Source organism: Pleurodeles waltl, chromosome 10 (assembly GCF_031143425.1).
Source record: "Pleurodeles waltl isolate 20211129_DDA chromosome 10, aPleWal1.hap1.20221129, whole genome shotgun sequence".
Lineage (NCBI taxonomy): Eukaryota > Metazoa > Chordata > Amphibia > Caudata > Salamandridae > Pleurodeles > Pleurodeles waltl.
Window position 1 is genome coordinate 123,301,614 of NC_090449.1, and position 15,564 is coordinate 123,317,177.

At 40.1% G+C, this 15,564-nt stretch overlaps 1 protein-coding gene across 3 annotated transcripts in view; it reads right to left on the reverse strand.

The window, feature by feature from the left end:
* Positions 1 to 15,564, reverse strand: part of IQCE (IQ motif containing E) — a 245,168-nt gene that overhangs the window by 102,277 nt on the left and 127,327 nt on the right. For all 3 annotated transcript variants that reach the window (XM_069209950.1, XM_069209951.1, XM_069209952.1), the window contains 4 exons: positions 12,036 to 12,079; positions 9,073 to 9,236; positions 8,345 to 8,400; positions 7,824 to 8,026 (listed from right to left, as the gene is read on the reverse strand). In XM_069209950.1, the coding sequence (XP_069066051.1) occupies positions 7,824 to 8,026; positions 8,345 to 8,400; positions 9,073 to 9,236; positions 12,036 to 12,079 (467 nt within the window). The remainder of the gene's footprint in view (positions 1 to 7,823; positions 8,027 to 8,344; positions 8,401 to 9,072; positions 9,237 to 12,035; positions 12,080 to 15,564) is intronic.

Here is a 15,564-nt window from a genome sequence, read left to right on the forward strand (position 1 = left end):
AACCCACCAGTGGTATGCCAGGCGGAGGGCATCTCAGCTCTTTGCGGCCCATAAGTACGAAAGATGTCAGCTGTAAGGATTCAGAGTCAGTGCATGGCCTTGCAGAACTCTTCAAACTGCCCAGCTGTTGCAGACAGGCCCAGAATCTCAGGTTGTGCAAAGACATGGTGCGGGATGGACACCAAGGGTGATCCAACTTTGGGAAAGGGATTGAGAGGCATGGCAACGCACTTTTGCCTTCTCAGGAAAATGTGAGGGACGGAGTCTCACTTGGATTTTTCATGTTTTTTCTTCAACTTAAAAGTCTTGGAGCAAGACTATGGCTGACCTCATTAATGATTCCTGCAACTTCTGAAATGGGAATAGGACCGACCATTCAATTAGGACCAGTCTCGACATAGAGTCATCCGGTGCTTGGAGACACAGGGTTTTGCCTGGTGGTCTTGAATGGTCTTTGGGTTCGACAACGCAGTCACTGCATGCCTTAGGGTTGTGGCTTGACCCCATGTCAACATAGGCAAACTTGATGAGGTTCTGTCACAGCCATTTGTTTGTGACAGTCCTTAAAGGGCTTAAAACCTGTAGCTTTGAGTGGTGACATTTCCCTTGCATATAGACATTTTTTTAATTGTTTTTTTTTAGGTAAATTGTCCCAAGGAGACGGTATCCATGGCTGGCGGCACAGAAATAAAGAAACTGATGTCAGCGTGTGGGAGTGACACCAACTTGGGCCCGAACATCATTTCTGGAGCTGAACAGTGCCAGTGTGGAGCTGTGGCGTGCAGAGGTACTACTGAAAACGTTTTCGGATCCAGTCTGATGCCTGGTGAATATTCAAAAGACGAGGCCTCTGCAATCAGAAGTCTCTATCAGAAAAAGGTATCATGGGAAGTACCAAATAAATGAACAGTCAGAGTATGGCATTTACTTTCGAAAGTAGACCTAGTTTCATCATCTCCGTCTATGCTTCTCCAGAATGGTTATCGAATTACACAATGTTTCAAATATCTTGAAATCTTTATTTCATTGTCAAAATAAGTGTCAGAAACATTACAGAGCATGAAACTCTGTTAATAAAGTTTTGAGGGAATCACCAATGTCTCAGAACACTGCTTACACAGATCTAATGCTAAATAGATGCAATTAACTCGGAAGGAAACAGTGTTAGATAATTAATAGCCGCCTAATCAGCTCTGCTCTTTCTTGATTCAGTCTGGGGATAATTCTAAGGGAAGGAATCTGTGGCTAGATGTCTGCATCGGTTGTATGATGGAACCCCGCATGCCATCACCATGCAACTTTTTACCATGCATATGCCTTTTAGCACTCATACCTTTTCACCAAAAAAAAAGGAAATTGCAGGTAGTGTGTACAATATATATATATATATATATACACACACACACACACACACACACACACACACACAAATACATCCACACACATATGCACATTTCCACCAAGCACTCCTTACAGCCCCAGTATTGCAGAAGCAACCACCCTCCTACCACAATCAGGCTGAAGAAGCAGGCGGCACGGCACAGCAAGTCTTAGCAAAATACTTTGATTTTTTCCTATTTTTCAAAAAGTGCATTAGTGTAGTCTGCAAGAAAAGGGCTGCAAGTGGGGAATGGGGGACCGGTTGACCAGTGCATATTCGATTTGGGTTGGGTTGGGTTGGGTTGGGTTGGGGGGGGGGGGGGGGGGGGGGAGTTGGTTCATCGGTTCTTCAGTGTCTCCGCTCCAAAGACACAGTTGATTCTCTTGGGCCCGGGCTGAGGAGATTGGGTGCAGAGGTGTTCTGCTGACAGTTCCTAGAGACGGTCACTTCTTCGGGCCGACCTGGAGAGAGATGGAAAACAAGACACCAGGGCCACTCTTGGTGCTGGCCTCAGTGATAGTGATGTCCCTCGTCGCAAGGTCGGTTTGGGTGGCGTTGGTGTCCGGGCTGGATGCTAAACATGCCTTGGTGCTTGCAACTGGTTGGGGGTACTCAGGGCATTGGCGCAAAAGCTCTGGGCAGGCTCAGCGCCTCAAAGACAAGCTAGGTAGACAGTGCTGCACTCCTGGACACTCTTCCTAAAGAGATGCTCCCATGTTGGACTTTATGATCAGCAAAACGGAGAATTGGACAGTCGCTATTGGTGCCCTCTGGTGTAGGGAAGTAACCCCTCTGCTCCAAAGGAGATGCATTATGGGGGAGCTGAGAGGGGGCGAGTGCGGGCAGTCTTCCAAGTGACTGGATGGATGCACAGCTGCAGGACGACTCTAGTCTTTGCAATTGTCCGGACAGGAGTAGACAGACAGGGTTTTGCACCAAGTACACAGCTAGTGCCCAGTTCTTGGGTATCTGTCTCTTCTTTGTCCTTCTTCTCTTTGTAGTCAAGAGAATCTGAAGTCCTGGAGCCAGGGGGCAACTAAATACTCAATTTAGGGGTGTTTAGGGCAGTTTAGGGTAGTGGCCAATAGGCTACTTACCCCCTGGGTGACTATACCCCCTATATGACCACTTCCTGTGGGGAGTGGGCATCCCTTTCCCAGAATTCCTAATTCCACCAAAAATAGGATGGTAGAACCTTCCTTGGTGGAACACATCAGACAGCCTGCCTTAGGGGTTTGACTAGCCTGGTAGTGCAACACGCCTACTTGCATAGCTAATTTCCTGCCTGTCCTGGTGTCAAATGAGTCTCTGGGCGGGAGGTGCGGGGGTGACATTCCTCGGGTATGGGGAAAGCCTCTGGGCTTGGTATGCTAACTGAGTAGATGTCTAGCTGGAGGAGGTGATAACACCTTCCTCCGGAGCAGGCACTGATTCCGGCCCCTAAGAACAGGAGCTCTTCACCTCCAGGGGGTCAGAAACTAGTCTATAGTGGCATACTGGTCGATACCAGTCAGCCAGCACACTAGCGGACTAGTAGGTTTCAGGGGGCACCTCTAAGGTGCACTCTGGGTGCATGCCATAATAAATCCAATACTGGCATCAGTATGGATTTATTAAGACGAGCTGTTTGATACCAAACACCATAGGTTTTAGTGAAGCCATTACGTAGCTGTGTAACTCATGATGGCCTGTGCCCGCTACATACCTTAAGATAGCTTCCCTGCTCACTTGTAATATCTAGCAATACAACTAGACATCACAGGGGAATATTAACACATGCAGATACGCCCTCATGTATCATAATGCACCCTGCCTTAGGGCTCTTAAGGCCTTCTGTAGGGGCAAACTACGTACAAGTCATGCAGTGTGTTTGGGCAATGTGGCGCTTTTACAATGGTTTGCACCATTTCACGCATTCTGCGATGGCACTGTGCATGTGTTTTAGTGAGATTACCTTTGGGTGCAATAATACATGCTGCAACCCATAGGGACCACTTTAGTACCCATGTCCTAGGTACCAGGGGTACCATTTACTAGGGACTTACAGGGGTGCTAAAGTCCTTGCCAATTGGGTTAGAATTGGGTATTTCATTTTTGGGGGAATGAACACTGGTACTGGAGCCTGATTAGCAGGCTTCAGTGCACTGTCAGAGTAAAAAAACAGCATCCAATAGTTTAAATGGGAGCATAAAGTATGTATGTGTGGGGGGGGCATCTGCAAAGAGAAGTCCAGTTTCATACAACATACTCCATTCGCAGCATGTGTTGGCTGCAGATACACATGCTATGGCTCAGAATGTAAAGCAATACTCCTCTTGCGGTGGTTTCAGGCATAAGAGTACTTGCTTGAAATAATGTGTGTAGCACTCTTTGTCCCACCAGAGACTGTTGTCTGGTATCTACATCCACACAGTTATGTTTGTAAACATGTGTGGGTTTGTCCATGTAACCCCTTTGCAAATGTCTGTTAACTGGATGTTCCCTAGGAAGGTCGTTGATGCTCCTTTCTTTCTTGGTAGTGAACCCTTGGAACTTTGGGTAGGGGTCTTTTTGCTTTGACGAAGCAGATTTGGATGCATGTAACAATCCATCTTGCATTCCAGCTTTGGAGATGGCATTACCTTTCCCTGGATAAGAAAAAGCTACATGCAGCTGCTGAGTTTTATGAAATGTCATTGTTTTTTTTCCACATGGTACATAAGGGCCCTCTCAGCATCAAGGGTATGTAGTGCCCTTTCTGCCACTGTTTCTGGTTTTGGGAAGAACACTGGCAGATCTAGTGTCTGATTCAAGTGAAAAGGTGAGATGACTTTTGGCAGAAACTCTGGATTTGTACGTAAGCAAACAGTGTCTTGGAAAAATCTTGAAGTAAGGTTCCTCTATAGTTAGGGATTGAATTTCACTATCTCTTTTTAGTGATGTAAATGCCACAATAAATGCCACTTTCCATGATAGGAACTGCAATGAGAATGACTGTTTGGGTTCAAAAAGTGTGGACATTAGTCATGTCAACACTATTTTTAGGTTTCATGAGTGCACAGGTGGTGAACGTGGTGGAATAACGTTTGAGACGCTCTATGAAAGCTTTTATTATTAGTATTTGAAAGAGTTTGAGGTTTTCAATTTTGAAGATATGCTGCAAGATAGACTCCTGTGGAAGAACACACTAAATGGAACTTTTGGAGATATAACAAATAACATACTAGTTGTTGTTCGGTTGGTGTACAAGGGTCTATCTTGTGTGTGGCACAATAGTGTACAAAACATTTCCATTTTGCTGCATAACACTCTCTTGTGTTTGGCCGTCTTGCCTCTTTTAGAATGTCCATGCATTCTGGTGGTAAGGTTAAGTATCCAAACGCTAAGACTTCAGGAGCCAGATGGCAAATTTTAATTGCTGTGCATTTGGGTACCTGACTCAGCCCTTGCTGTGAGTGAGCCAATCTGAATGTGGGGAAGATTCTTATGCTGTACTAGGGACAGTTCTAATAGTGTGGTGTACCAGGTCTGTCGTGCTCATGTTAGTGCAATAAGGATCATTTTGAGTGATGTCTAGCTGAGTTTCCTGATCAAATATGGAATGAGTGGGAAAGGTGGAAAAGCGTATGTAAATATCCCGGACCAGTTAATCCAAAGTACAATGCCCTTGGATTGTGGCTGTGGGCACCTGGATGCGAACCTTTGTCATTCAGAGTCTATGAAGAGATCTATGCTTAGAGTTCCCCGCCTTTAAAAGTAGGACTTGAGTGTGGGCTCCCATTCATGGACTTGTTGCTGTGACCTGCTTAGTAAGTCTGCTACGGTGTTGTCCACCTCTGGTAGGTATTGTCCTGGGAGGTGGATTCTGTGATTGACTGCCCATTTCCATATGAGGTGTGCCAGTTGCAAGAGGTGCAATGAATGTATTCATAATAATAATAATGAATTTTATGACAGGAGCCTCAAAACTACTCAGAAAGAGATATGAATGTCAAGAAGAGCTGAAGGATAAAATAATACACTGCATTAGGTTAGCAAGAGGATGTAAATCCACAACTAAAATTGATAAGACTAGAGACTCATTGGTGTATTACAGAAGGGAGGCATGAAGAAAGGCTTTAGTGAGTTTGAGGCTCGAAGCACACCAAACGAGAGGACAGTGATTTAGAGTACATAATCAGGTTCATGGAGGAAGGTGAGATGGGAGATGTGAAATGGGAGATAACTCAGATGGGAATGAAGAAGCATATATGTGCCAAACGGGTACAAAAACGTAGAGGGAATGAGGGTTCAGAAGAGTTTAATTCATCTGGCAAAATCAAAGACATTTCAGATAGTGGGCAACAGATGAACAGTAAATATATAGAGTCTGCTTCTGATAGTTATAAAGAGGTAAATTGGCCTAATGAGGGATCTAGGTCCTTGTCTCAAAACTCTGAGAATTAAATCAACCATATGAAACCAAGTATAATATGACTGATAAGGAAAACATTTAAGCAGAGAAGCCCGACCAACAGTAGCATTAGTCAAGTAGAATAAGCTAATCTAATAAAGCAAGAGGACAATCACCAAGTAGATTTTATCAAGCAATTGGACCATCTGCGGTTTCCAAGAAACCCAGGGCACCAAACCATCACTATGTGATGGGTTCAGGAAATTTTGGTAGAAGGCATAGAAATGTCCACTAGAAAGCCCTTATGGCAGTCTAGTTACCTAGCTCTGAACCACCTTAGATAGGAGTTTTTTTTTTTTTACCATAAACGCACCATAAATATAACTCATACTTGTTTGAAAGGAGGGGAGGAAAAACTCTCAACGTGATAAATGTCATGCAACTGCACTAACTAAAATGCAGTTCTGTGCAAACATCCTTACATTACTGGTGAATCTTAAGTAAAATTACAGTATGTAAAACCACACATTAAAATTGGGCCGGGGGGACTTCCATGTCTCAAAGTCCCATTTAGATATGGCTAAGGCGTGTACTTCCATTTAGGATAAAATATGGATGGCATCAGAACTCAGATGGACAAGTAAGAAGTAAGCAATTAAGTTAATTGAATGGATCAAGTCAAGTTCCTTTAGGATAATTAATGGGCAGACAGTTCTGATAACCAAGCACAAACAATATATCACAGTTATGAGTGGATTAGTTTGACTGATTTGTCCATAGTGAATACTGAGGGTGGATATTTAATCTATGCTCTAGCAATCCCAGAGGCTCTGGAGGTATGTAAATGCTGCTTGCTTAACAATTATTGTACACCAAAGGGCTTATTAATAAATAAGTAAAACTGAAAAGATGGTTATGACTAAAGAGCCTTTAAAAACAAATGGACAAAAGTGTTGGTTAACTAAGCAGAAGGTTTGCACACATTATCGGAGATGTAACACATTGCTAAATCAGCCCTAACCCTCAAGCATGACACATATAAGTGCCTTAAGAGCATGACTGAACATCAACTGCAGTCATTTAAAAAGTATATAATGGCAAGAAAATGTGAAGATCAAAAAATATGTTTTGGAGAAGTATGTTGTAGTCATGACCTAGAACTCCATTGAGACAGCTGAGAGCAGAGCTGGAAAATAATGCAATTGTGCATGTAATCACCTTAAGCCGGTTATAAATTAGTTGAACTGTGGCAGAGAGAGCTATGCTCAGTTTATAAGATGGCTTTAATCCAGCTAATGAACATTGGAAGAAAATAAAACAATTTCTGGCCCAAGCAAATTAAAAACAAAAACTTTTACGTGTATACGTAGTGAGACTGTTCGGTCTCATCTGAATTCCATTAACGTAGGAAGTATAGCAGCAGGCAAAGAAAAATATTGTGACTGATGTGCTGAATTTGAGGTGCTAGGCTCTTCAAATATTTAGCAATAATAGAGAACATTGGTTGAAGCCTATTTGAACCAATACAATTTCAAGCTATAACTGTTCATTCTGTCTAATAAGATTGGCTGTCCTGCCCCTAAATACACAGACATTACACAAAAGGTCCAAGAGCCAGGCAGCTGATACAATTGTTTAAAAAGCATTAGCCTAGTGAGAGTTTGTGAGACAGTGTTACTAAGCTACTTGATGAGGACAATGTTAGTACAAAATATGCTCATTTTATAATTGCTGTCTGGAAAGTATGTGAAGGTGTTTCCATGACAATTTAAGATAAGGTTTTGCCTTAGTTTCCCTCAATGAGAAAAGTACAGGCTTTGTGCATTTAATCAGTTGTTTGCACTATTTGAACATAAAATCGATATCTGTAACATCTATATTTTGAATGAATAGTGTGTTTTGCATGGCAAATATATTTGTATTACTCTTTTTAAAAGAGTGAATTTTAACTATTAATTAATTGTTGTGTCAAATGATTAGTAATTTGAATAGCAGAAGCTATTTATTTTATTTGTGGTAGGGTGCTCATTTTATCATGAATATGATGAATTAAACAAAAACACTTCTCACTCTTTTTCAGCCAGCTTCGTCTGCAGCGCACTACGATCTCCTTTCAAATTCTTGATTAGTCCTCGGAGACGCTCAGACTCCTCAGCAACATTGGTTGTTTGAAAGGAGTCTTGTTTCACCTCTGCCTTAAGATTTGAAGCCACATTTGCTAGTTTGGCTTGGTCAGGCTGCTGAGACTTGGTGCTATCCAGCTCATTCAGCTTCTGAAGAGAGAGGAACAATGGCCAACTATTATATAAGCTGGAGCCATCATCGATATAAAAATAATATAACAATCTGGCTATGTGATGACTGGTATTAATTCTGGGCTACTACACTAGTTATGCATGAATATATAAATACTATAAAGAAATAGGAAATTACAAGCAGCAGATGTCAATAGGTCTACAAAGAAATACAATAGAGATCCAATCTTTCAATTTAAATGTGATAGACATGAAAGCAGGATACAGATAGAAGACTACAACAGTAAACGTTGTATTATTTTTGTATTTTCCACCAGTTCTTAATTCGCTACGTACCTTTTCCAGTTCAGAAACCCTTCTCACCAGTCTCTGTTTGCTCCAGTCACTGTAAACTAAAGACACAACATAAGTCAAAGCTAAATAAGAGCTATAACATCTTTAAAATCTACCAAGAAAGTAATCTCATGATTAGGTAAAAATTATTTTCTCAGGAAAAAAAATTAAGTCAACACACATTTCTAGGCTTTCACATTAAGGGCAGCTTTTATTGAAGGGAAAAAAAACAAGGGACTGAATTACAACAGAGAACTGTATTAACTGTCAACATTTGGCAGTGGGGGGTTGGTAATGCATGCACATGGGGATTATTTATGCTATGAAAGTATATCCTTGCACATATGGAGCTGGTAGACATTAAAAATATTTAAACCTCAGTTTGATGTGTTCAGTGGTGTATGGCATTGGTTTGTACTCCACTTTACTAAACAATATTTTATATATTTTGATTTAGGATTTGTTCCTAATGTCACATTTTTTGTAAGGATGGAAAACTTCTTTCTTTCATTCAGACTGAGGGTCACTAACTTTCTCTCCATTCTTTTGGATCACCCACAAATTAAGCCACAATGATGGTAACTGTAAATCAAAAGAATATGTAATCTTCAGAATGTTTCATGGGACCAGTGTCAAAGTTTGAAAACAGCAACACCGGTTTCCTTTCTTTGTATTAATAAGCAAATTTAAAAAAAATCTCCACCATAACCTTTTCTTAATAACATTTTTACCTTTACTTTCGTTTGAAGTGGGAGAGCTCCCCAGTGCACGTTCCAGATCAACTTTAAGACTTTGGTTCTCTTCCTGTAAATCTTTAACATTCTTGGACAATTTTGCGAGAGCCACGCTAAAAGGCTTTTGATGTTTCTGGTATGTTTTATTCTCCGGCGGAGTTCTGTTGATACATGAGAAAGACATGTACAGACAATGCACTGAAAACTACAATGCAAATTCATTCAAAATGTAAACAAAATGAAAGGAAAACTTTAACTGCTAAAATTAAATTAATCCATTCACTATAAACAGGATAACCTGAGGACTAAACATCTCTTGAGATGAGATTTGTAGTTAGACATATGAATTCTTACTTGCATCTGAATTCTCTTTATTGCTTACCCTTCTCCAGACAAATAACGTACAAAATGCAACCAATTTACCCAAAGCGGTACTGTTGTGTAACAAACAAATAGATCAAGAATAAGGGACTTATTTAAAGCTTGGAGACCGTACTCCATTTCAAGTGGGCAGAGGGTACTCCTCTGGCACGGCAAACTACAGTCCACTATATTTAGAGATCTCCACCTGTCTTACAGAGATCTCTGTATTTTCATAGGGACCATGGTATCTACTGCGATGGCACTGAAGCTTTGCTATGTGTGTGCCATGTCAAGGGCCCACAGAGCATTTTTCTGCAAAAATACAAACTCCGACAAAGGAGTTATTTAGTTTCCTGTTAAGGACGACAAGGTTTTGCCTGCAGTCTCAAATAGGTAACAAAGTATAGCAGAACGTCCAAGCCAAATAGGGTGGAAGGCCTGAGGAACTTTGACCAACAGCCCAATGCCAGTCGGGCTGTTGGACAAAGGTTTCCATGGCAGCGGAAACACGTTGATTCACTGGACTTTAAAAAAGTACCAGGTAACTTTGAGTTGGTTGGGCAGGGTATTCTGCACATGCATTATAGAGTACCCTGCACACCAAACTCAAAATAAGAAACAACATCTATTTACATCAAACTTACTAAGGTTTTGTGATAGAGTCAAAAAAAAAAAAAAGATACAATAAGATGAAAACTGCCGCCTCTGGGTGAACGGTGTGGGAATAAAATAGATGCACTGGTAACATACCTTTTGTTATTTGTTTAAGATTTGCTGGTAAAGCTCCACATTTCTGCAAGATGTTACAAATAAATTCTATTTTGATCATCACAATGATCATCCGTCAACCTCACCAATACAAGGTTTACTCGCCAGTAGAGGATATCCTTCAAGCTTTTGAACGTTTATTTGTTAATGATATTCTTTTCCAAACATAGCTTTCCTTTTTGTGGCTGTTCTAATTTGATTACCTTAAGCCGTCACGTGAAGGGAAACTATTTTGCAAGATTTCTGTGTGTTACCCAGGCTGGACACTAGACTACATGTATAGTGATCACAGCAAAACATGTTTCTTAATAATACTAGAATCCACTCACATTACCAGGCACCAACAGGACATCGCAGCTGGATCAATATGCCACATTAAGAAAAGGTACATTTTGAGACTATCAAGCATTAAGGTCTCGGATTAAGAGAAAGTCACAGATGTACAGACATCAAACTGGAGGAACTGGAAAACTACTGAAAGTATTTTTTAACACAAAACATGAGACCAGGGACTGCAGCTTGTGAATCAACACCGGGATAGATACCATCTTCTGTATGGTCAGCAGTCAAAGATGATGGCAGTTTAAAAATCAAGATGCAGGTTTCAACACTGAGCTTCCTAGCTGCTTGAATAGTAATTTTGAGGAAGGATACTGCAACAACCTCTTGTGAAGCCTACAATGGAATGGTATCTGGGGGTCTGGGGAGACAGGAGTACCTGTACAGGAGCTGGCTATGTTTCCTGGGAGACATATCAGAGATGCTTACACTTGGACATCAGAGCTGATTCACCACAGAATGATTGTCTTAAGCAGGACTTTCACCCTTTAATGACATTAAGAAGTAGAAAGGGAATTCATAGGATGCTCTTTCCTATGACATTCCTTTTTCTTATGCTTCTTTCTGGGATGATCGTCTTTCAAGCTGCAGTGTCCATGCCCTCTATATGAATATTTTGAATAGATGAGCCCTTTTGCACTATGTGGTGGGCGGGACATGGCTAATGTGTTTGAGAAGTGGGAAGGGAAGCAGGCATCAAAAATGTGGCTTGAGCTACTTCTGGTGTACTTGACATTTTGTCTGAGAAAGGTAGAACTAAACTAAATTGTCAGCTTTTTTTTTTTAGTTATCATAAGAATGAACTCCTCAGCCATAGGCTTCAGTGAGTTGGGAGAAGAAAAAAGCTGATCCTTTGTATCAGCTTTGGCTCATTGTAGTGGAAGAATAAATCATCAGTTTTACAGCTAACAACTGGCATATCTTCAAAACAAAGTTCTTTACGTTGAGATGGTTTGTCACAGCTAGTATAGTTCATTAAACAGCAAATAAAAAAGTATGCCTCCTTTGAAACCAAACGTCCGGAACATGCACAATCGTTTGGTGCCATCCTACAAGTCTATGCAAGAAAGAACTCCTGAAAGCTCACAACTCCAGAGCTGTTTTCGCTTCAAGCATTAGGGCTGGGTTTGCTTTCTGCAGGATACTTTGTTCAAGAGGATTTAGAAGATGCAAATAAGAAAGACCTAGCCAGTTTTGGATATCAAATACAAACTTCATTAGAGCAAAGGTTGTTAATCCATCATATACTAAGAATTATTCTCGGTGTAATGTTCAGGATTATCCTTCCAAAGGTACAATACTCGTATCCTTGAACAGTTCAGCATACTAAAGTACTACAGATGTTTAAGAATCTTCTCTTCACCAGGATCTATTGCAAATCCAGAGCAGCATTTCAAGATGAAGCACATTTGTCTTAAATGAGATAATTATATTTGCATACTGTGATACAGCAACTACACTCACTAAATAAAATAACAAAGAGACCTTACTTTTCTGTTTCCGCTTTTGCCAAAAGTATTTGCAGTCGCTGAATCTGTAAAGTACCAAAGACAAAAGGTAATTACCAATCTACACATGTGAAAATTATTCACTTTTTAAAATGAGGAGTTAAACACAAGGTATGGAGCTAAATGAGCAGGCACTCTTAAACTCGTTACTTAACTACATCTCTGGACTAAGTAAATGTTTCACAATCAAGTGAGTTCTCGTGGCACAACGTTATTGAGTCTAACAACCAAAATCTTGGCCAACACCTCTGCACTACCGCAGTACTAATTGAAATGTTTACTCCACCTACTATCACTGCTAGTTTTGTGAATAATAACTTTTTCCTCTATTTCTAATAAGGCAACAGTACCTGGAATCGAGCACATTGGTGATATACTTTCCAATCCCCTGTACCAGTGAAATTAGACACTCACTGCAGTATTGTGTGAATTTAAACCTTAGCGACCTAAAGGCATAGGGAAAGAAGCTGTGGCTTTTATTGAAACCATAATAGGAAAGAGGTCTTTCGACTTGCCACTCCTTGGAGTTGTGTGAAGTATGGTTGCCAGAGGTAACCTCTACTGGTGCATATCAGTGGTTCTGTGGATTTAACTTGTAATCCTAACTGCCCTTTAAATGTTTTTTTTTAAGTGAGGCTCAGGTTTTTTAAACATACATCAAGTTTATAAATAATATTATCCATATATTCCATTATTTGATGACTAACTCCATCCAACTTTCAAACCGCATGTGTGCCTAACTCTCAATGCACATGGCCTTCAGCCATGTACCATGGGATGCCAATCTTGCTGGGCCTAGGAATTAAAAGATGCACTCTTTCACTGTGTTTGGTCTGTGGTTTTCAAAAGAAACGTTTTTGTGGTTTTAGTCAATAGAAACCTCAGGATGCCTTTCAATTTATGAATATGTCCCTGGAGTTTTGAGGAAGCTGTACCCTCATTGTTATATGAGCCAAGTCTGTGGACTCGGGTTTGAATCTAATAACCAAGCATTTGTTTAAAGTTTGAATTCACTATAAAATCACACCCACAATGAAATCTGACTTCAGGCCATTTCTAAAGACAAAAAATGAATGGAGAAATATTGCTTTTTTATACTTCAAAGGTGCAAGTGTGTCTAGATATTGCAGTTTACAGATTCTGTAAATTATGCTGGTGACACAATATGGATTCACAAGTTTCTTAGACCCTGAACTTGGTATATTTTTTGAGAACCCTGAATTGAGTTTGAATGTGTTGGGCCCCACACTTGCTAGAGTTCACAAACTCTAAGCCAAGATTGAGCAACCTGATTGAGAACCTGAACAACCAACACATTTTTGTACCTAAAATGATTTATCTTGGTGTCTAGATCTGGCTTGAAAGACATTTTGAGTATGATTGAATCTGACTAAAGTGAAATAGGAGCAGGGTCTAGGCTTTTGAATACACTTTAGGCTGCCACACAATATCAGCTGGGAGCAGGGTCCAGTCACATTGCATTCAATGCTACACCTAGAAGGACTTTAGAGCACGTTATCAGCAGATGACGTTTGAATTCTGGCTTAATTTTTAAAAACCAGGCTCAGGACATCTATTGGTACTCATGGCAAAATGATGGAAAAGGAGCTCCTGCTGTCTGTCAACAGTAGGTATTTGTCATTTATCCAGAATCATATGTGGTTTAAGCAATCCAAGATATCAGGCTGCAAACCAGATCCACTCTAGAGGTGAAAGCGGACCATGGGTATCAGCCACATAGTTCGGCAATTGGAGGTAACATAGCTAACTAACATGATAAGAGGTGCACATAAGTACTTAAGAGAAGCAGTAAACATTTGGACTTTTACAAAAACCCACTTCGGACCTTTTTCACTAGAAGACAAGATGGCAGTTTTTACAGTTTGCTCGCAGTGATTCCCGAGGAATGACAGAAAGCAGGTAAGAACTGTTATTGATACCCATCTACAGTCAACCAAATACTCTGGGATGATGCGATTTTCCAGATTAAGCATTGCTTAACAATGTTCAAAAAATTATTCTTATGGAGGATTAAAAAGGTAGCAAAAAGGTTAATTTAGGATTCAGGATATCTCTACACAGATAGCACTGGAACAACATCAACAAATACAATAAGAATGAGTGCCTTTGAAGAGACCTAGTTTATCTTTTAGCCTTAGCAGCACTTGTTGCCAATGCCGAATATCGTTAGCAAAATTTTTGATAAAATATGAAACTAGCCGTCCTAATGTGAGGACGTGTAGGTTTATGTTTGTCACGCCGCCTGCACACATATCTGCCATGGTACTATGACAGGGACTTGAAATTCCTTTAGGATTTTTTTTCATTATCATTAGAAAACTTCAGTATAGCTATGTTGCCTCCCTTATCTGCAAACTGAATAATGACAGCTGTATCATTTTTAGGTTATTGTTTGACATCCCTTTATAGTCAAATTGCTTGTATTACAACAATATACATATGAAGTACTGACATGATGTAAACATCCATAGTCGACATCAATTTTATTTAGAATTGGACCTCCTCTTTCAGGAGAGGAATAATATAAATTAAAAACAATTGTATTTGGTGGTAGAGGTGGCGAAGTAATTTGGATTTATTAGCAACAATGAGAATGTGCTTCACTAGAAACGCAGGGTGAGTTCCCAGTTTAAGCACTAGCAATTATAATATATATTTAACATTTGAGTGAAGAAATTAAATGAATCAAACTGAAATTAATGCTTCATCACTTTAAACAAATGATTTTAAAATACTGAGAACTACTGTTCTCCAATTCTTACCAACAGTTGTGCAACCAGTGGCTAAGTAAACACCCAACACAGTGTATAATAGATAACATATCAGTTGGGGATTTGACAGTCACAACTACTGGGTCGCGCCAGGTGTTGGTGGTTTCAAGCTCCGGAATGCGAGAAGGCCGGTATTTATAGGTTTTCCAAATGGCAGACATGTAGACACACCAAAAATGCTGTGACCACACGTGTGCTGTGACTCTGACTAGCAAGTGTCACCCATTATAAACCTACAGGTCTGTAGGTAGGGTAGTATGGATAATAGATGGGAAGAAAATGCATGTTTATATTATTTTTCAAAGCCTTATCATGGGCTTTTGGAGAAAGAATTTTGAAATACTGTTGAATTACCAAATTTGTAGCTGAGATGCAAGTACGTTAAGATGCATCTTTCTTACCAGTATTTTACTGCCAATGAGTATATTCACAGTAGATACTGACATTCACCATAGATATAGTTCAGTGTACGCATTTCTACTGCTATCTATTAGGGAAATGTAATCTCATGGAACTTTTAGAATTGTGAAAATAGAAGTATATTTTACCTTACATACAGCACAACAATAATGAGGAGAGGAATGTTACAATATGCATACCGTATTTAAGGGAGCACAGTAAAAATTAAGTAATAGGAGTGAGGTTAGTAGCATGAAAGGCAAAGAATAGAATTCAGTGATTCTGAGAATATTTCGAAATCGAATAATTAAAGGTCACAA